This window comes from Oncorhynchus masou, chromosome 9, assembly GCF_036934945.1.
Source record: "Oncorhynchus masou masou isolate Uvic2021 chromosome 9, UVic_Omas_1.1, whole genome shotgun sequence".
NCBI classification, from domain to species: Eukaryota; Metazoa; Chordata; class Actinopteri; order Salmoniformes; family Salmonidae; genus Oncorhynchus; species Oncorhynchus masou.
The window spans coordinates 57,919,321-57,941,374 of NC_088220.1; the positions used below are offsets into that span (position 1 = coordinate 57,919,321).

Sequence of the window (22,054 nt, forward strand, 5' to 3'; positions counted from 1 at the left end):
GATTCAAACCAAATGTTAGAGTCTGTTTTAATAGATCTGAATTGAGAATCCATACATGGAAGTGTACAGTCAACATATGGTGTGTCAGATGGGAGCTATGTTCTACAGGGAGGTTTACTGTCTTGGCCATTAGACTACTTTTGAAATGTATTTTTGTACAATACCGGTTGAATGAGTGACATTTTACAGTAGAAAACCTTTTTCTAACACTGAACATTTGGTTATACCCATTTTGGTGTGGGGAAACTATATCAAGGTCTTTTCTCACACAGTTAACCTGCCTGAGGTACTATAAAGAAATACAACTCAATTTCACAAACCTAAACACATTCGGAATCCTTTACAATGTCACGCTACCAGATCATGACGTTCTAAAGCGGAAGCAATTTGACCTGGCGTCACCACCTATCCAATCAGATCTACAGGGGGGCTGGAACTTACTGTTCAGTGACAATAACCGACTAGGATTATGACCTCAAGGCACAGAATGATTAGCATTATTGTACTGTTTGGTCTCAGTGGAATGGCTGTCATCAGGACTTGGCAACATTAGTGGAATCTAGTTCAGTAGTAAGCCGATGGCTCAACAGTTCGTTTTCCTCACTGGTTTCAATTAGGTTCATTCTCCACTATTCCATAGTGTAAAAACAAGTGAACTATTAGACACGGATACACAAAGTAGGTCTCACAAGCAAGAGCCTGTAACACTCAATTTGGCAAAAATAAAGGCTTTTGAGCGGATAGTCTGACATTGGTTATATAGTGTCTTTTTCAATCTGCGGGCAGAAGCAAGTAGAAAAACGTCTATTGTAAAGTGATTAAAAAATAGATACAATGAAGGCAATTTCCCAATACTGGGAGAGGATAAGGCCTGAGTCTATTGAAGTGTGTCCCAGCAGTCTCCTTCTGATCGTTTCACTGCTAGGCCACCGTACACAAGTCTCTTAGTTCATGAACTGCGTGTAGCCCTCGGCTCCAGTTACTATAACATCCATCCATATCCTCATGGCCTCCGGGGCAGAGGCCACCATGTAGTAGAGTCTGTCGTGAGTCTTCACACAGAAGGTCAACGAGGGATTGGGGCTCTGAGATTGCAGGGGAGAGAGAGGTCAAAAGGTCAGTAATGTGGAAATGACTCGGTTAGAGCTTTGGACTAGTCACCGAAGGGTTGCAGGTATAAATCTCTTCTGCCCCTGAACAGGCAGTTAACTAGGCAAGTCAGTTAAGAACAGTAGGTTAACGCTTACATTGTCTCCGATTCAACTACAGTACTAGAGCTTGGTTACAAATAAATGAATTAGTACAATGGGTGCACTACAAAATATCTTAAACAACCCAAAACCTGTGTGTTACATTTGCCCATATCTTTTTTTCAAAAACTGATTGTCTCGATGGACAATGGGGCGTCTATGCCGACAGTCACACTACTGAACCTGTTAATAAGAATTCAGCCTTACGCTGCTCCACCACACACACGCCTCTCTTTGAAACTAAGGCAGGAGCTCAGAAAAGTGCTGAAGGAGAGTCAAAACAGGATGCAGGACAGTCCACATACCATAAGACACCCAATGCACATTTTACAGTTGCACACATGCACTTAGTTCATAATCCACCCATATTTAGTCTGTTTTAATTGAAGGGACAGATTCAAACAACCAATTCCACAGAGCAAGGGAATTATCACTCAGGCTTGCTTTGGCAAACAACTCCAATGCAGGAACTAAAGACGAATGTAAGGATCCAGAGGTGCACTGTTCTGTAATGGCTGTGGGTTTTCATTCTGTCTTGTATTAAACATGCATGATCACACCCCTGGTGGGTATTCAATGGAATATGTAGAGCTGACAAATCCTTATTCCACATGATACACTTCTGTGTAAACAACCAAACACGCACTTGGGTAAAGAGGGCAGAGAACAAGCAATGGGTGAGTTCACTGAGACAAAAGTGGTACGTACATTGGTCAAATTGAGGTTGAAAAATCTTTTCTGTGAAACCAGTCAGTAAAAGCAAAAGAGTGAGAAGAGAAATGAAAGCGTGGAAGAAGCAGAATGTGTGTAAAACTAAACATCTCAGAGAGAAATATTGCATCAGTACAGTGAAAGTAAAAAGAAAAGTGATTATAGAAGATTTCATTTGGTTCCGTATAAAGATTGTTCTCCGAGTGTTGGGTAGAAAGTACCTTCGTGGCGCTACGCAGGTGATCGTAATAGACCTCTTCAATGGCCTGGAAATAGATGACTCCTTTCAGTTTGGTCTCGTGCTTGTCTGTTGAGTAAATTAACATGACAAAATGCTTGGGTAAAAATATCACATTTGCGATTCCTAGAGTAGTTTCTTTGATGAGAGAGTCATGGAATATATTATATGTAGTGTAAAGGGGCAATGTTCCCCCTTTAGTGGAGACTGCATTCACAGTAAACACGGAATGTCTGCTTAAATCAGAAATGACCTTTAATTTATAAATCGCAGAATTTGTACCGCTTCAGCGTTGCAGATTGAATAGAGCCCCTGATTTCGAAATTCTACCCTTATGGTAAAATATAGCAGCTCATTTCATCAACCACTACAAAAACACAACCAGGGGTAACTTTATGCCCCCTTTACCTTCCGGCATAAACTGCACTAGATCCTTGCTACAGAAAATAATAAAACCGTAACTTTCTAGGAAAAGTAGTTGCAATTTTAAATTGAATAATTATTTTATAATTTGCATATTACTGTATCTAAAGTCTGCTACCAAAGCGCAACCCACAAATGTGTATTTCCCTTCTGTATCCTAATGCTCATCTCTATCAAACTCATTTACACCACCTTTCACAAATACAGTCTACATTAAGGTCAAAGGGTATGAATATGCCATCTCCTGTATCTCCCATTGGCTCGATCCGAGCATTAACAGCGCACTAATGTGTTTGTATATAAATGGCAGCATTTTCCTTACCGACGTAATAGGAGAAGGTCCTTTTGAGGCGGTCGAAGACAAACCAGCGTTTCTTCCACGACTTGATCTTGCCGCCCATCTTGACCAGGTAACCCTTACACATCTTGTCTGTGAGGATCACGTGGTAAGAGGTCTCCACGTTGTGGCCGGATGACTCGATGTGGGAGCGCAGGTCAAACTCCTCCTTGCGGATGGGCAGGTAACGAGTCATAGGACGGGCCTGAGGAAAGGAAGAAACAAACTTGTAACGAGTTTTTCAAAAGCCTGTACGACTAACAGTATGAGAGAGATCTCAAACTGTATATTCTTTTTGTTTGGATTTGTGTTATTGGGCCTCAGGCTCACCTGGGAGAAGTTCTTGCTCCTCATCTTCACCTCCTTGTCCACCAGCTGCTGCCTGTGCACCGTCTCGTCCTGCAGCCTCTTCTCAGCCTCCTCGCGCCGCCTCCTCTCCTCCTCCAGCATCTGCCTACGGGCATGGCTCTCTCGCTCCTGGAGAGAAGGTGGAAAAAGATCATGAACATAGGCCCTTTTTACATCAGCAGTTGTCACAAAGTACTTTACAGATACCCAGCCTAAAACCTCAAAGACCAGGCAATGCAAAGGCACAGGAAAGAATGCAGGAAACTGGGAAGAAACAGAGGAATCAGGCTCCGAGGGGTGGCCAGTCCTAATCTGGCTAGAACACTGAAGTAAGACATCAGTATGGGATCTGATAGGAAGCTTGCCATGGCATGTGAGGTAGTGTCTTACTCTGGATTCTATGAGCCTGGCCTTCTCTAGGTGGGCTTCCTTCAGCATCTTCTCCATCTCCTCGATCTTCAGCGCATCCATCCCACTGGCACTGCAAACCAGACACAGTCAGAGATACATCTCAAATAGCAATGACATCCATCATTCAATATATTTATGGGTTACAGTGTATTAATACTCTTAAGTCCTAAAACTGTGTCCCGTTCTGAAAAACCACCCCCAAAATGGCTAAAGATCATCAAGCTTCTTACATAGGAACAAAGAGGATTAAGTAAGTCTTAAAATGCTGTTCACCACTGGTCATAAAAACAGTAACTTACTATGTGGACACTAACTACCACAAACAGTTATTAACTATCACCGAGTGTTATAAAATGGGTCATGAAAAGTGTAACTGTTTAGAGATTCAATGCTGTATACACTGGAAATGTCCCGTCTTGGCCAGGTTGTGTTCATTAAGGTCAACATTCTAAAACGTTTTGCAACAGAAGACGAATGACTGTTTCTCATTGGACATGTCCAGATAGTAACCTCCCCTCTTCACTCCACTTTGGACAGTTTATTTTCCATTTCCTGCCTACTGAACACAACCCTAATGAGTGCTTAGGCCTGATGATTACAAGCAATCTTTGATGTCCTGTTTTAGAGTGGAGAAACAGCTGTGTTTCACCAGGTGCAAAGGGAATGGACACATCTGTCATGTCTATGTGCGACCACACACACCCTACCTTTCATATCAACTGGCTCAGAGCAACCACTATCTGTGCAGTGTCTTTAACTTGTCATTTGACTATATTTCAGCAGTCACTCACCCAGATGTTTAACTGGCCACAATATAAATGTTGACTTTTACCCAATCACAGACAGTAAAGGGAACATCCCTTCAGCTGTAGCCTACACATGTATCCAGTGCTGCATCCCAAATATCACCCTATTCCCTATATAGTGCACTACTTTTGACCAAAGCTCATAGGCTCTGGTCAAAAGTAGTGCACTATATAAGGAATAGGGAGCCATTTGGGCACAACCCAGTGTGTTCACCCAGGCCAGGATCATAAAATATGGTGAATAAATTATTTGGGAGGAAGGCAGTGTTCAGCAAACAGTCTCTGGCATGTGTTTATGGAAGAGCGTTAAGATGTTCATTATGGTCGGCGATAATTCATGCACGACAACAAACTTGACGAGTTCTGTATGAACTGGGAATACCTTTTGACTGTGATAAAGACGACATGTTTGAACTTCAATTTTTCACACTATCGTGTCGACTGAAACCAAACTGTGCTGCCTCGAATACTTTACACATCGACCTTTTCCACATGGTTCCAGCACACCAGCTCAGGACAGACAACCTGGGTTAGTTCTGCTCAGTAGTGTAAAAAGCCCTCTATTGTACGTTAAATATCCACTAGAATAGTGATAACAGTGGATGGACAACAGCTGAGCAGACACACAGGCTTCTTTTGTCACTATTAGACAGACTAATGATACGCGACACAGTTTAACAGATGGTGCACAATTCACAGTCAGACAGGACGTGGGGAGGAGTCATTTGACCCATGTGGTTACTTGTCGGAGATCCCTTGGCAGAAATTAGCCAGTGTGAGTGTGTTCCAGGATATGCATGTGTATGTTTCTCTGACCTGGACATGTTGTCGGGGGAGCAGGCCGAGTTGTTGCCTGTGGAGACGCTGGTGTCCATGCTGTCGGAGCTCTCCAGGCTCAGTGTGTCGTACGGCTGCTCGCCCGCCGATGGCGGCTGGTGGTGCAGGATGGAGTGGTGCACCATGTGAGGGCCGTGGGCGTGTGAGGGGGCGTAGAGGTGGGTCTGAGAGCCGTGGAGCGCATCCCACTGGCACTGGGCCTCCACTGCAGCCCGCTGCTTCAGCTCAGCCAATCGACGACGCTGCTCCTCGATCACCTGTTGGCCTGAGGGTGGAGGGAGAGAGCTGATCTGTGGGTTGCTTGATCTCATCCAGGGATACCCTATCATGTCAGTTCTAGGATGTATGGCAGCGCTCTCAGCATGCAGACACACATACTCACCCCCTAACCAACTCTCACACACATGATTCATATCCACTTGCCAAGAAAAAAGTCATGATCATCAGCATCACCCAGCTATGAAGGGGCAGTAAACCTAAAGATTGCCTGTCATTCCATGTAAAGTAGGATACCCCAGGTCAGCGACAGATGAAACCAGGCCCCACACATACATCAAACATACAACATATATGTACTTGGCATTATCAAAAGCCCAAGCTCAATTCAGCCAGCAACATGTTTCCTCATCACCAAAGCTTCCGTAACATCACCAAAGCTTCCGTAAGTACAGTAGCAGCATAAATACAAATACTACATGATCAAGTAACCCAAGGAAGTCATCTTCAATTCAAACCCATGCTCGCTATCCATCATATAACTGACACACGTCTAAAAACAGCTGCAAAGTTAAAAGGGGAACAAAAGGTGGCCCCGACAGATGAAAAGCACTGCTTCCACCAAATGCATGCATTGTTGATTCTCAGCAGGAGGATGGAGACAGACAAGAACATGGAGAAGAAGGGAGAGTTTATATGAGTTGAACACGAGACCAAACCCACTCCCAGGTTGAGTGGTCTGTCTGTCTATCTGTCTGTCTGTGGGATTGTCCATGGTGGAGCAGGGAGACTCAGACGTGGAAGGCAAGGAGGACTCTGTGACAGAGAGTGGAGGACAGTAATGGAGAGAGGGATGGTTGGGATGGAGGAACGGATGGACAGGGTGACAGAGACAAACAGGACAACAAGGTGGTTAAATAGGAGCTGGAGGAGGCAAGCGAGGGAGGGGTCGCAACCATGGAGGAAGAGACTGGGTGAGGGGGAAGTGGGGTGATGGAGACAGGGATAGGGTGTGGTTTCTCTGAAGCATGACAGGAAATCTTGAAATACCAAACAACAAATGTGGTTAACAGAAACCTGGAGAGGACCATCTTAAACACATTATAACTATACTAGTTCCATGTTTACTGCTGGAACCCTAGAAGGAAACTCTTGCCTCAGAGCAGAACATGGGACAGAGTAGCCTAGTGTAAACCTCCCAAAAGGTGGTTACCTTTCTGCTGTAAGGCTAGCGCTCTCTTGGTCTCTATGTCCTGCATGGTGGCAGCCAAGTTCCGTGGCAAACTGCCTGTACTGTTGGGAACCATCAGTGGGCTCTGGAAGGACACAAAAGAAGGAGAGTGATTGATTAAATTCAAAATTGGGGCGGCAGGGTAGCCTACTGGTTAGAGCGTTCGACTAGTAACCAAAAGGTTGCAAGTTCATATCCCTGAGCTGACAAGGTACAAATCTGTCATTCTGCCCCTGAACAGGCAGTTAACCCACTGTTCCTAGGCTGTCATGACAACGCATGACAACAGCTACAGATAAACATCAAGCTCTCGTTCTTGTGAGCAATATAATCTAATACTATCAAATGTAATCTGATACTATCATGTAACACATGCCTGCCGTTGTTTACCAGTATGTAACCATATGCTAGGTCTAATCAATCACCAGGTGACCGGAGCAGGATACATACACGGTATACACAAAAGTATCTGGACACCCCTTCAAATTAGTGGATTCGGCTATTTCAAGCACACAGCCATGCAATCTCCATAGACAAACATTGGCAGTAGATTGGCCAGTGACTTTCAACATGGCACCGTCATAAGATGCCATCTTTCCAACAAGTCAGTTTGTCAAATTTCTGCCCTGCTAGAGGTGCCCCGGTCAACTGTAAGAGCCATTATTGTGAAGTGGAAACTTCTTGGGGCAACAACGGTTCAGCCACGAAGTGGTTGGACACACAAGCTCACAGAACGGAACCACCGAGTGTTGAAGCGCGTAAAAATCATCTGTCCACGGTTGCAACACTCACTACTGAGTTCCATCACCATGTGCAATGCCAAGCGTCGGCTGGAGTGGTGTAATGTGTGCCGCCATTGGACTCTGCAGCAGTGGAAACGCATTCTCTGGAGTGATGAATCACGCTTTAGCATCTGGCAGTCCGACAGACAAAATATGGGCGGATGCCAGGAGAATGCTACCTGCCTGAATGCATAGTGCCAACTGTAAAGTTTGGTGGAGGAGGAATGGGGCTGTTTTCATGTTTCGGGCTATACCCCTTTAAAAAAAAGTCATAGCGCTACAGCATACAATGACATTCTAGACATTCTAGATTCTGTGCTTCCAACTCTGTTGGGGAAGGCCCTTTCCTGTTTCAGCATGACAATGCCCCCGTGCACGAAGCGAGGTCCATACAGAAATGGTTTGTCGGGCCTCCCGGGTTTCAATGGTTAAGGGCGCTGTACGGCAGCGCCAGCTGTGCCACCAGAGACTCTGGGTTCGCGCCCAGGCTCAGACGCAACCGGCCGCGACCGGGAGGTCTGTGGGGCGACGCACAATTGGCCCAGAGTCGTCCGGGTTAGGGAGGTCTTGGCCGGTAGGGATATCTTTGACTCATCGCGCACCAGCAACTCCTGTTGCGGGCCGGGCGCAGTGCGCGCTAACCAAGGTTGCCAGGTGCACGGTGTTTCCTCCGACACATTGGTGCGACTGGTTTCCGAGTTGGATGCGCGCTGTGTTAAGAAGCAGTGCGGCTTGGTTGGGTTGTGTATCGGAGGACGCGTGACTTTCAACCTTCGTCTCTCCCGAGCCCGTACGGGAGTTGTAGCGATGAGACAAGATAGTAGCTACTAAACAATTGGATACCACGAAATTGGGGAGAAAAGGGGGTAAAATTCACACACATAAAAACACACAAAAAGGGAAAAAATATAATTTGTCGAGATCGGTGTGGAAGAACTTGACTGGCATGCACAGAACCCTGACCTCAACCCCATCGAACACCTTTGGGATTAATTGGAACTCTGAATGCAAGCCAGGCCTAACCACCCAACATCAGTGCCCGACCTCTCTAATGCTCTTGTGGATGATTGGCAGATAGTCCCCGCAGCAAAGTTCCAACATCTAGTGAAAAGCCTTCCCAGAAGAATGGAGGCTGTTATAGCAGCAAAGGGGGACCAACTCCATATTAATGGCCATGATTTTGGAATGAGATGTTCAACTGGCAGGTGGCCACATGTAGTGTACCTTCATATTGATTGTGTACAAGGGCCCTATGTGCTTGTGGCCTTTCTCATGGAAACTGAACTATTATGATGAAGCTAGCTAAATCTCACGATTACAGCAAATGGCCTCACGATTACAGCAAATGGCTGCCTCAGAAGAGTACTACACAATCCAGCCACGAACTTGACCACCCTCCAACACCAGTACCTTCTATTTTCATTTGGTTGTATGCATTTTAGGCCTGAGTAGGCTGCAATTCAGATTTAGCAGCAAATGTGTACTATTCAAATGAACCTTAAGTAATAATAGTTGATTACTACATAATCACTGAAGACCCTACTAGCCAACCAGCAGTGATGGAGCGGCGGTGATGAGGTTTACCTTGGCGGTTGTGTTGCGTCCCAGTGTAGTGGCTACGTACTGCAGATGGGATCCGGAGCCTGCTTTGGGTTGATGTACCGTCTGTCCAGCATCACTGTCCAGCTTGGAACGGAACACCTGGGAGGAGGAGTGAAGACGGACCAGGATCAGCTATCAAACGCCGTAGACCAATTTTTTGCGGTTACCGCGCACATAGTAAAACATGTATTACATTAAATGGAATGAGGAATATAAGCTGTGGTGCTTATTCCCAACTTGTCTGGTGGGAGATGCTGTGAGAAGTAGAGTACAAATACAAAACAATAGGTTTCTTTCGCGTTTCAAAAAAGGCACACTTGACATTTCAATTCAACCAACATATTGATTGACATCTTCGAAATGCTAAAGCAACCTACTTTTGGTGAGTGAACATTAATTGCTACTACTACTGTCATCAGACACAGCCAGAGACAGTGATTATTATGTCAGCACCAGCAGCATCCCTTTTATTGGTGGTCCTTTGATTCCTCCCACAGGTGTAATGACAGAGTCGGTGTCAAAGTGCTTTACTGGCAGATGTCAGTGTGTAACCACAACCTTCAGGTGGTTTGTCCCACAACCTCAGTTGGCCATACAGTATGAGGTCTTATGGCTTTTCATTGTGCCAGTAAATCAGAGATTGATTGCAGTCTAGGCTATACCCAGGTTAGGGTCAATTTAGTACTTGGAACTGACCTCAACCCTTTGGCTGTGCTTGTGTGTACTGTAGTATAACCTGGTTGTAAATTTAATACAATGCACATAATACAGGATCATTTTTGAAGATTCAACCCGGTTGAACATTTTATATTCCAGTGCAATGTAATGACATCCATGAGTGGTACTACTGCTTGATTGAATACTGACAAAACATACTAACAGATTACCGTAAAGCATGTGGAAGGTGCTCAAAGAATTCACAACGCATGAGTGACATGCAAGACCAGACAGACCATCATTGATATATTAAATCAGTCAACAAAGCACAATGCACTTGGAAAAGCCATTTTCATGGGAAGACAGAACAGAAACAATGGAAGAGGGGAGGAAGAGAAAGGAGGAGAAGGCAGAACCTCTGAGAATTACCTGCATAGGCCTGCGAGTGGAGAGAGGTTTAGCTGGGAGAGGGGGGCAGAGCTGGCTGCTCTCCACAGCAGCCATCACCTCCTGGTACCACTGCTCTAAATCGAGAGTGGGGATTTGAGGCCTACTGCACTCAGGCTGATACTGGAGGGCCGCAGTTAAGAGTCCACAGTAAGAGGCAGCAGAGAGGCAAAAAACAGAGTGGACAGAGCAAGGGAGTGGAGGAGGAAGAGAATTAAGAAAATAAAGCATTAATGAGCAAATAAGAGGATCTGTTAAAGTGATAGAAATATAAATATTTTTCTAAATGTTATGTTTTTTGTGTGTGTCAATGTTCATCTTCTTGAAATATCAGCAAATGCTAACATAAAAGTGCCTCAATGGGGGAAACACTGGTTGAAATGACATCAATACAACCAATTACAAACATGATTGAAAACTGGTTGTAATGACGTCATTCCAACCAGCTTTGGCCACTGGGGTAGAGGGGGCATTCAGGGCATCTTCAAACAAAAGGTGGAGGAGAGGTGGGTGAGAAGAAACAGAGCGAGAGACCAGACACACCTCAACAGAGAGAGAGGGGGAGGAGCCGTGACGAAAGGAGAGGCAGGAGAAGGCGGGGTCTCCAGCTCCTGACTGGAGGGGCCGGAGAGGAGAGGTAGGGGAGGACTCGACCTTCGGCATCCCAAAGAACTGAGTTAACTGGCCCACAGTCACGTACTCCTTTCATTCAGGGAGCCACAGATAGTAAGGCAGACAGGAGGTCAAAGGGCAAAAAGGAAAGAGGGAAACAACGGCAGAGGACACGTCAACAGGGAAAAAAACAGCAGCAACAAGGACATCATGTGAAATAAATGGCAGTAAACCTGACTCACACATGGATAGTCTTTGTATAATATCAACCCACCGTACCATCCAGACCTGGCTCAAATACATATGTCAAATACTTGAGCTGTGCTTGATTCAGTTTGCCTGGTACAATGGAATCAATGAAAAAGCTCCAAAAGTGCAAGCCCCAAGCTAAATCAAGCTCACCTAAAATACAGGCAAGTACTTGAATGCACATGACATCCAGTACATTCGGAAAGTGTTCAGACCCCTTCCCTTTTTCCACATTTTATTACGTTACAGCCTTATTTGAAAATTGATGACAAAGCGAAAACAGGTTGTTTTTTTATTTTTGGGAGACTAGTCAGGATCGAGGGAAATATGAACGGATCAAAGTACAGAGAGATCCTTGATGAAAACCTGCTCCAGAGCCCTCAGGACCTCAGACTGAGGCAACGGTTCATCTTCCAACAGGACAACAACCCTAAGCACACAGCCAAGAAGACGCAGGACTGGCTTCGGGACAAGTCTCTAAATATCCTTGAGTGGCCCAGCCAGAGCCCGGACGAACCCGATCTAACATCAAAAAGCTGTGCAGCGATGCTCCCCATCCAACCTGACAGAGCTTGAGAGGATCTTCAGAGAATGGGAGAAACTCCCCAAATACAGGTGTGCCAAGCTTGTAGAGTCATAGCCAAGAAGACTCAAGGCTGTACTCGCTGCCAAAGGTACTTCAACAAAGTACTGAGTAAAGGGTCTGAATACTTAGGTAAATGTTATTTATTATTTTTAATACATTTTTAAAATTTAATTCTAAAAACCTGTTTTTGCTGTCATTATGGGGCATTGTGTGTAGATTGATAAGGGAAAACAACTATTTCATCCATTTTAGAATAAGGTTGTAACGTAACAAAATGTGGAAAAAGTCAAGGAGTCTGAATAATTTCCGAATGCAATGTATGTATTTGATCCAGGTCTGGTACCATTATCCTCATTCAGTAATGCAGAAGAGCTGATTATATCAAGGACAGGGCCATTTAGCAGAAAGCCAATACACTACAGTAAGCTACCTAGAAGCGGACAGCTAGAGAGAGGAGCAACAGGTGAAAGAATGAAAAGATGGAGTGAGAGAAGGAGAAACAGAAACCGAGGGCAAGTGATAAGGAGAGAAAGAGAGAGGCATAGTGAGAGAGAGTGCAATGGTACCTCGCAGGGTACAGCTGCATCGAGGGTGAGCGAGAGACCGTGCTGAGCAGAGGTGGTGAGTTGGGTGTCATGGCAATCACTCCCAAACATCTTATAGACAGAGAGCTTCATGTACTCCTGAGAGCCAACGCAAAGCAACACAAACCAAACAGGACAAGAGGCCATGAGCTCACTCCATGACACGTCCTTTTCATAATTTGAATACTCATACACACACGGATGTGCACCCATAGCAAAAGTGTGCTCGTGCAGATACACACTTTACAACCTTCCGGGACAAGCTGCTGTTTTATCGTGTTTTTAAAACAAACACATAAGCTTGTGTGAAAAGCACGAACAACTATATGAACGGAGAAAAAAAACAAACACAGCATTTCTCTACCCTATAATTTCCCAAGGCTGACATTGAGCTGGAGAGGTGAAAACACGTGGTGAAAGAATACAATAACAGAGATGTCAACAAGCTCTACCCATCTTCAAAGGATAGCAAAATGCTAATAGAGAGAAAGAAGTGCACGACACAAACCAAACAGAGTAGTACACTTCAATGAGAGAAAGCACTGTGCATGTGAGCCTCTGGCTAAACCTTCACACAAACACAGCATCTTAACATCCCAGTTGTAGCAAGAGTTGTTTATGCTTTTTCCCCCATTCTAAAAGTTGAAGAGATACCATCCATTAAAATGTCCATAGTTCATCCAACAGACCAAGTATTTCTTACAGACAAACAATGACGGCATTCAAATCAGTATTGTACTTCCAGGGCCTCACAGGGTGACCGAATGTGTTTTTACATATGGGGTGTGGGGTGCAATTTGCTGGGAGTGATTGGGTGTAACAAGACATAACTCACATACTTCTGAAAGGCCCACTCCTTAATGAAAGAACAACATTAAAAACACCAGCGTCGGAACTTGGTTTCCTATAAAGCTGTAAATATCACAGAGTGGGCCTTTAAGTTTTAGACGAACAGACTGTGCATAGGGGGTTTACAGTGAGTGAGCTCAGGTGTCATGCAGGAACAGTTACACTGACAGTCTGGTTACCTCTGTCGGGCTGCCCCCTGGGTATAACTGAGAGGCGGCGCTTAAATAGGAAGCAGCGGGACGGCAGAGAGGCTGCTGGGAGTGGGAGTCCTCTAACAGGTCAGTCTGGCTGATATGGAGCAATTCCTGTTTCAATAGGAAGTCAGGGACACTGGTTTCAGCTCCTGTTGCTGTAGTGTACAGTTACGGTGTGTGTCCCTCTAACTTACACTAGGTGTCAATACAGTACTGGGATAATAAGTGTCAATCACAAAAACATAGGTGTTATGTACAATGAGTGCCCCCTGTAAGGGTTATACTCAGTTTAATAGGGCTAGTTTACAGTGGTCTAAAAGAGCCCATTATATCCAATTCAACAATGAAACTGATAGGCATCTCATGTAATGAACTTGCTCTAAATGCATGAGAACGCAGGTTGATAGGTTATGTCCGAATGGGAGTTTAAGCACGAGACTAATTGGTTCATGTTTTCAGAATAAACAACGCAGCCCAGGGATTCAGGACAGATTTGTATTTCGCTGGCCTGAGTTGAGATATTATGTGCAATCCACCATCAAATTGCAGATGTTTCCAATCCCAAAAAATACATCAGTCGGATCTGAATTATCTGATCAAACCAGTTTGACTGATGTTATCAACTGTATCCGACCACAATGTAAAACAAGGTCATACTTCACAAGCCGACACTACATCGCGTTAAACACAGTAAATAAACGGTTACTCTGACACACAAGCAGTAGAACAAGCAAACACCAGACCAACACCCGAGGTTAAAAAAAGTCCCATTGACCAGTTAAACAACCTCAACTATGAAAACCATAACATTTCTCTTAAAGCCACAGTCTATCATTTTGTACTTGAAGTAATGTTGCACTCATGGGAAATAAATCATTGAGGACAACAGATGTATCATAGAAATCTAGTAGCCTACTATTTGCAAATGAAAATATCTAGGAGTGCATTTTCTCCATTGTTAATTTTTGTTGGTAGTCTTTGTTGGTCTTTCACAAATGAAGGAGTGTGGCTTTTAGACAAGTGATCAGAGTGGAGGTCCGTTCATCCGTCTGGGTCATGATAGATAACTGATATCTGTAGGAGTGACCTCTTCGTCGGTAAGATAAACACCCCTCACCTCTTTCATGGTGCTGGAACACTTAGGGAAACATCTTCCTCCGGTAAGGCTGAGGTACCTCTTCTCTAAGGCCGATAGCCTCTCTTTCTCCTGGGACACAGAGACACCAGAAACACATGAGACTGTGACAAGACCAAAGGACAGCTTACCTCACCCATCACTATGCCCTGGTTACAGTATGCTCGTATTAAGACATAGCTTCTTGTACCTTACATTACTCAAATAAGTATCCGACTCTGTCCTGATTATGGATTGACAAAGTTTCTTTACCAAATTAGAAAATGTGCCACTGCAGAGGACAAGCCGGGGACAAGGCAGCACATGTGCCGAGTAATGAAGTGAAATGTCAACAAATGGGAAATCCGCCAACAAGCTCTTAATTAATTGACTTAATATGAGGTGGCTGGCATGGCACATTGCCCTGCATGTGGTAATGCCTTTGTGTGTGATTCTCACATTGTCAAACAAGACCAGAGAGCGATAATGATTCAAATTAGTTATTTTCAAAAGTGGTTTCATGGGAATCACCAGTCCAATGACAAAAAACGTAGTAATAACCAAAAATGTCATTTCTGTATATGTGTAGGTTGTAGAGTGGCTGCTGGGACAGATATGAACTGTATTGTAATGTTACCTTATGGAGAATCTGCAGGGTAAGGTTCCTGTCCTTAGCCAGCCTGTCACACTCCTGAGACGCCTGCTGTCCCAGCTGACTGGCCTGGCCTTCCAGAGCTGCCACCTTGTCCTGGAAGACATGTTTAGAGCGTTATTGCTGAAATAAAGGGGTACTCATCAAGATGACAAATATACACTACACCAAAAACAAAGCAGTAATCGTCTATCATGTCTTTGTCAGGTATCCTCACCAACACCATTCTTGACGTGAATAATCATACTATTTACACTCAACCTGGAAAGGCATTTGGCCATCATCAGAAATTAGGAAGTTTCTCTGACAGACATTCATATTCACAGCTCCAGATATGATGAAGGGTTGCCAGAATAGATAGGAGCAGCCATTGTGGTCCAGTCCATTACCTTCCTCTTGGCCACGCTGGTGTGGTACTCGGCCCTCTCCTGCAGCAGCTGCTGGCTGATGGTCTCCCTCTCCTCCTCCAGGCTGCTTTCTCTCTCAAGCTGCTGGAACTCCAGGTCCTCAAACTGTTTTGTCTCTGACTCCAGGGTCTCGCCCTCCTGTTGAACCCCACACAGAGCCCATCACAATGGGTTACAACCACACCAGGCCTCTGCCTCCTATAATATACCGTTTTCACACTGCTGAGCCAAGCAAAGCCAGTACCACACCAAAGCCGAGTACCACACAAGCTGTATTTGGCTGGCCTGGTATCGTATTCATCCATTCTCCATAGATGCTAGAATTGTGCTTGAAAGCACAATGTGTGGAGAAAATACCCGAGCCAGCAGAGTCTGGTGTGGTTGGCACAATAGTGTGAAAAGGGTTCTAAAGTACCAACAACTACCAACCCCAAGAGACAGACAGACCCACAACGTCACCACAGGGTCACCCCTTCCGCCCCCCTGGCTCTCTCCAATGACCATGCTCCTGAGCCGGGGCGGTCAAGGCCCAAGCCAAGCCAGCACAACCAGGGGTGGTAGGCCACAGAAAGAATGTGATTCAACAGAGTACTGCGTTGTCATTTCAGACAGACTAAGCTGCATATGGAGGTTCTATCTAAGGATTGGTGGAGTTTGATCATCACTTTGATCCTGCTTTGATAGACTTGAATATTATGTTGTTTGGGTTAACTTTACTATTAGACTCTTTATTGTGTTTGTACTTCACTATGCCACCAATACAAAAGCACCATACCCTTGTGAAAATGATGTGGTATACACAGCTATCAATATTACAGGCATCCTGCTCATGTGAGTCTAATAAGTTGGAACATTTTATAGCCCAGTAGTTTGATTGATTGGTGACAAGCAGTCTTCTCTGCTGCACCAATACTAATCCCAAAAATGAGAAACCAAAAGGGCCACTATCTATATGTTACGAAAGGTAATACTGTGCTTTTACTGTAGTAATACTTAAGTACTATCTTCTATACTGCATTTTATAGCTGATTTTAATGTGAGAAACCAACTGAATGTCTTGACTCTTTAGATCGATAAACCCAAGAAACACACACATATTTGTGAGAGAAGGCCACTTATGCTTTGGAGGGGGAAAGACGAGGGCCTGCCCTTGTGGTCAGTTCATCGGAGCGTTACTGACGATAACGAGTGAAGGTTCGGGGCGTCGGGAACACTTATGTCATCACTGACATCTCCAGACCCTCGTGTTTGGAGGGCAGGTCACTCAAGGGCCCCTGTCGTACCTCTGAAGGATGTCTTCAGCAAACTTGGGACGTGTTCATCAGTGCACGCAACGGAAAACAATTTTTACATGTATTTTTGTCCATGTGCTCCCCCCATTTTTTCTCATGTCAAGTCAGTCAGCCAATGTGTCATGCTACTCTACGTGGATAGGACAGCAAAGTGAATAGAGCTAACGTGCTAAATGTAATTGGCTGATAAATAGCTGCACTGCCTGACAAAATGCAAGACTCACTTTCTATGGACTGACTTTTCAGAGAGCTGACGATATAAAACATTATTCAGACACAAAACACACATTTCCATTCAGAGGAAAGATTTGAAAAGAGAGTGGGACAGGAAGTGGAGGTTGTTAGTGTCGACATTAATAGATTAGTAAGCAGTTATTAAGGGGTTATAAGCCACCACAAATCAAGAAGAGAGAGATGCTTCCAATCTCAGAGACTGTATCAACCAGACATACAACACACACTCCTGTGTGAAACGCATGCAATGCACATATGACCCAGAAATCACCACAATGCAGCACCTCGCCCCGACGTCACCAGAAGCCATTTTGACACTCCCGTTTGCTCAGAGGCAAAGCACATAGGTGTGGCGGAGAGAGGGGAAATTCCAGCAGCTTGTGGCATTAGCACGTAGGCAAGGGGCTAAAGGGGTAAAGGTCCCAGTAACTCTATCTGAGGAGATATGCACCAGGTCTTATCATACCAAGATAGTGTAGCCTACTATGCAGCAATCACCGACTGGCATCTGGCATTATCATTAAGGGCAGGTTTCCCGTACACAGATTAAGCCTAGTCCAGAGCTATAAAGCACTTTCAATGTAGAATCTCCATTAAGCATACTTTTTAGTCCAGGTCTAGGTTTATTCTGTGTCCAGGAAACCTACCCTAAATTGGTATGCCATCTTCTTGGATGTTAGGAATGTTTAGCATTAGTTATCATAGAATTAGAATTCCAGTTCAGTATCTTTGACAGTTAAATGCAGCATTCTATGCACTATATCCAGGAGCTCAGTAGACATACTTGTAAATCCATAACTACACAACTTCAGCTTCTCCTGAACATGTAATTCTCTTACGGGGTACTTTAATAATCTGGAGGTAAGTATACTCTAATAGCGATGTGGCGCTGCTGGAATTTCCCTTGATAAATGGTGGATAGGTGTAGCTCCAAGACAAGGGTGGAGGGAGTGGGTGGGGGCGTGGTACGCTTGCTGTCTCTGGTGGTGGGTCTCAGGGGTGGTTGAGCTGATGGTCTTGGTGGTGGATTGACGACTGACCCTTTTGAGCTGTTCCTGTAACTGCTCCCTCAGTGACTCGGGGCAGTTATGAAGCTGGTTCTTCAGCTCACTGTAACCCTCCTGGAGGCTCGCCAGGTCTCGGCGCTCTGCGTCAACATTTGCCCTCTCCTAGAAAGAGAACACACCGTCCGGGGTGGGAGGGAGGAGATGAAGTGGGGGACAACAGAGAGAAAGCAAAAAAAGCACACCTGCTCAAATCCACGCCATGCAAAAAGCTTCCGATGTTAGAGGTCACAACAGTGGATAAGCCAAAAGTGACATGGGGCATCTATGGAGTTTATCATACTGTGAAATCAATCCCCCAGTGACTAGCTTTAAAAGTGCTGGACTGCAGGGCCGTGTTCATTACGGCACAACGCTGAAAACCTTTAAAAATGTTTTGCAATAGAAAGCAAAAATGTCCTCCTTGTTTAAGTCAGTTTTCCCCACCATTCGGTGCCTAATAAAACATGTCCCATGCCTCAAACAGGTCTGAACAGACTTCTTGTTCACAGACATTTCTAAGTTGCAGGGTTCGATGCTCATGAAAACACTGGTCTGCGATTGAAAAGGAGATGTTGCTATTTCACCAAACATGAAATGGGAAGTGTATTTGTTTTGGCTCAGCTGTTTTTTCACGTCAGATTGCTCTATTTTGGGTGGTGACTTTTTTCTGAAGAGATTTTCATGTGGCTTTAAAATGATGATGATTCTTATTATTATTATTATTATTATTTAGCTCATCCAGATTCTCATGTGACTTTGGTATGAATACTTTAGGCCAGTCCAGTTAGTTTTGAACATGTTTAGAACTGGATGTAGGCATTGCCTGAATGATCTTTGTTGTTATTGCATTTGAGTGCAGGCGGTGTCAGCATGGGTAACTAGTGCTCCACACCACTGCCCTACGGACACCCAGGCTGTGATATCAAAACCCCTGGAGGGAATAGAAGCTCGCAATAGGCTCCCCGCATCGGCTCTCCTCACCTCCTTCGAAAAGCAATGGTCAAAATGGAAAAACATTGGATATTTTCCTCCATCATGTTTTGAGAAGAGAGGATGTGTGGAATAAGGAGAGACAGAGTTTGGGTCTGATTGTAGTGAAAGCCGCTTGTAAACTACCTCTAGAGGGCCACCACTGTATAGCCAGAAGACTAGACCATGCAGGAGAGAGAGGGAAACGTTCTGCAGAATCTTTTTTATCATTACTGCATTCTCTAAAGTCACTGGGTGGGAAAGGGGTGTGGGCGGTGCTTTGGGGTTGGAGTGGCACTCCTTTTCTCCAATCTGCCTAACTGTCACCCTGCTCTGGCTCCACCTCTGTCTGTGACCAATGGCAATAAAAGTAGAGAAGGCGACAATACAGGTCGTTTTCCTAGTTGAAGCTTTTGTTTTAATTTGTAGCTGAGACAGAACCGTGAGACCCTGACGGTCTAACTTGAACACAGGAAGCAGGACACTCTCCGAAATGATCAGTAATATACAAATCACAAGATTTAAAAGAGCCTTTAAGGAAAGCCAAGAAAATCCCCCATTTCAGGTTGTCAGTTTAAGTGTGTCTACATAAAGCCTATAAGAGTGGAGTGACATGACTAGCTGAAACAACAGAGTTGTGTAAAGCCTTCAAATAGAGACCCTCTGTAATGTTGTAAACTATGTGGTGGACAGATATACTTTTAGTAGCCAGCCACTCATACCCACTAGCATCCAGTCCCAGCTTCAGCCAAGTAGAAACCCAAAGGACCGATTCATACCTATGTCCCAAATGGCACCCTATTCCCTACAGAGCCATGGTCAAAAGTAGTGCACTATATAGGGAATAGGGTGCCATTTGAGACACATTTAAGACAAGTGCTAATAACCTACATGGATTTCAGGCTGACAGTGGGGGAGGAGAGAAGGTTGCTGAGTGAAGCAGTGAGAGGATTAGAAGTTAATGGAGGCTGGTTAGCGGAGCTGCAGAAGAAGAAGAAAAGCCCTGGCGAGAGAGAAACCACCAAGGGAAAATAAAGGGAAAAAGACAGAAAAAACACCCATACTTAAGTCTAAGCAACATCATCCACAGCTCTTCTAAGGTAAAACATCAATGCATATAACAGGTGAAAGGTTGGAGCATTCTTCGCTGGGGGGGGGGTTGAAGAGCGAGTGCTATGGCTGTACCTTGGGATGGCAAAACCAACTAGATACGGTCTTGGGAGGCCATCCAGGATTTGGCAATGCCTTTAAGGAATGACAAGAGACCAGAAAGGCTGTTCAGTCCCTTTGAGGCTTAGAAGATGTATATTCAGTGATGTGAAACGTTCGGAACGCTGCAGATAGAAATATCACGAACAGAACTGCCATGAATCCCTTTTCTATCCGTCAGAAAGTCGTATATCTGTTCTACAGGATACATCTCTATGTGAACGTTCTGTAACGTTCCATCCTCCTGAACAGGCCCTATAACAGACAGTCCAGCGCAGGGAAAAGCAGGTTGGGTTGTGTCTGGTGTGTTTAAACACAATGTTGAGATCAACGAAAATCTCATCTCCCTGTCTGCATACCCACCGTCTTCCCAATAAGGACTGTCTCAGAGTGCAAAAACAGCTCACTAACAAAAGCACTTTTCCTATTGGTTTTCTCCATTAAAATACAACACCGTAACATTGGAATGAGAAGTTTATAAGTTGAGCAAGAACTAATCTACAGGTGGTAAGACTGCTTAATGTGTACAGGACAGTATGCTTGGTGTGTGTGTTTTCCCCAGGGTCTGACCTTGTCTTTCTCCCTCTGGATGGCGTTCTCCAGCTCGTTGAGCTTGTGTTGCAGCTGTCCGATGATCTCCGTCTCTGCCTCTACCTGGTCCAGTTCCGCCTGCCTCTCTCCCTGCAGCAGGGCCCGCTCCATCTCTGCCTGGGAACGGGACACACCCGTCACACATGAGCCCCCCTGCTCCAATCACATAGCTTCCCCATAGACAGCAGACCAATCACAGCCTAGTGGTGCGTGTGACACCACCCAGTGCTCATTCTATCACTTTCTGCTTGTTTGTGTCACTAAAAGTGCATGAAGCACATACACAATAGTTTCATTTTATCTTCCCCACATATCATTCCTTATATTAATTAGAAGGGTCGGCAGGGTAGCGTAGTTGTTAGATCGTTGGACTAGTAACCGGAAGGTTGCAAGTTCAAACCCCCGAGCTGACAAAGTACAAATCTGTCGTTCTGCCCCTGAACAGGCAGTTAACCCACTGTTCCTAGGCCGTCATTGAAAATAAGAATTTGTTCTTAACTGACTTGCCTAGTTAAATAAAAAGTACCTTTATTTAAGTAGCCTGCTATCTGGAAATTGAACTGATGGACTTTCTTACCTCCTGCTTGGACTCCTGTAGCTGTTGCTCCAGCTCTGTGATTCGTGATTTGAGCTCGTCGACTCGTGCCAGCACTCTGACCCTCTCGTCCTCCAGGTAACCCAGCTCTGTCCGCTCCACGCTGCCAGAAACAGACTGCTCCTCATGCTGAAGGGGGAGAGAGACAGAAGAGGCAAGCACATTGTTGCATATAAGTGCAAAGAGCATGGCCCATGTGCTGTAGTTAACTGTTTCAGACTATGTTGCATGTACACACACATTAGGGAGGGACTAGACACATCACATGTCTCCATGTAAAACACTGTTGCTTGGCAAACAAATGTCATTATCTTCATGCCGTGTCATTTCGACCATCAATCCTTTCAGTTCAGAATTCTTGGTCAGGCCAGGCCATGTCGAGGTCAGGCCATGTCTAGGTCAGGCCATGTCTAGGTCAGGCCATGTCTAACAATTTCCACTTTAAATGCATGCAGTAAGTGCTTTCATGCTGTTATATCAACGGCATGCATGTAGTAAGTACTAGTATAGTAAGTACTAGTATGTCATGCCTGTAGTTCTCATAGTAAGTACTAGTATGGCATGCCTGTAGTTCT

General features: G+C 44.8%; 1 protein-coding gene across 3 annotated transcripts in view; it reads right to left on the reverse strand.

The window, feature by feature from the left end:
* Positions 1-10: 10 nt before the first annotated feature.
* LOC135546324 (pleckstrin homology-like domain family B member 1) overlaps positions 11-22,054 on the reverse strand; it is a 96,374-nt gene continuing 74,330 nt past the window's right edge. Inside the window, exons 8-25 of one of the 3 annotated variants that reach the window (XM_064974658.1) lie at positions 21,462-21,608; positions 20,864-21,001; positions 20,270-20,329; positions 18,110-18,238; positions 15,526-15,681; positions 15,122-15,232; positions 14,488-14,577; positions 10,840-10,998; positions 10,279-10,419; positions 9,175-9,291; positions 6,791-6,893; positions 6,301-6,393; positions 5,341-5,626; positions 3,698-3,788; positions 3,290-3,436; positions 2,945-3,164; positions 2,183-2,268; positions 11-1,085 (exon numbers count right to left, since the gene is read on the reverse strand). In XM_064974658.1, coding sequence (XP_064830730.1) covers positions 945-1,085; positions 2,183-2,268; positions 2,945-3,164; positions 3,290-3,436; positions 3,698-3,788; positions 5,341-5,626; positions 6,301-6,393; positions 6,791-6,893; positions 9,175-9,291; positions 10,279-10,419; positions 10,840-10,998; positions 14,488-14,577; positions 15,122-15,232; positions 15,526-15,681; positions 18,110-18,238; positions 20,270-20,329; positions 20,864-21,001; positions 21,462-21,608 — 2,415 coding nt within the window. In that variant the 3' untranslated portion in view covers positions 11-944. The remainder of the gene's footprint in view (positions 1,086-2,182; positions 2,269-2,944; positions 3,165-3,289; positions 3,437-3,697; positions 3,789-5,340; positions 5,627-6,300; positions 6,394-6,790; positions 6,894-9,174; positions 9,292-10,278; positions 10,420-10,839; positions 10,999-14,487; positions 14,578-15,121; positions 15,233-15,525; positions 15,682-18,109; positions 18,239-20,269; positions 20,330-20,863; positions 21,002-21,461; positions 21,609-22,054) is intronic. The other 2 variants (XM_064974659.1, XM_064974660.1) reach the window with 2 other exon arrangements.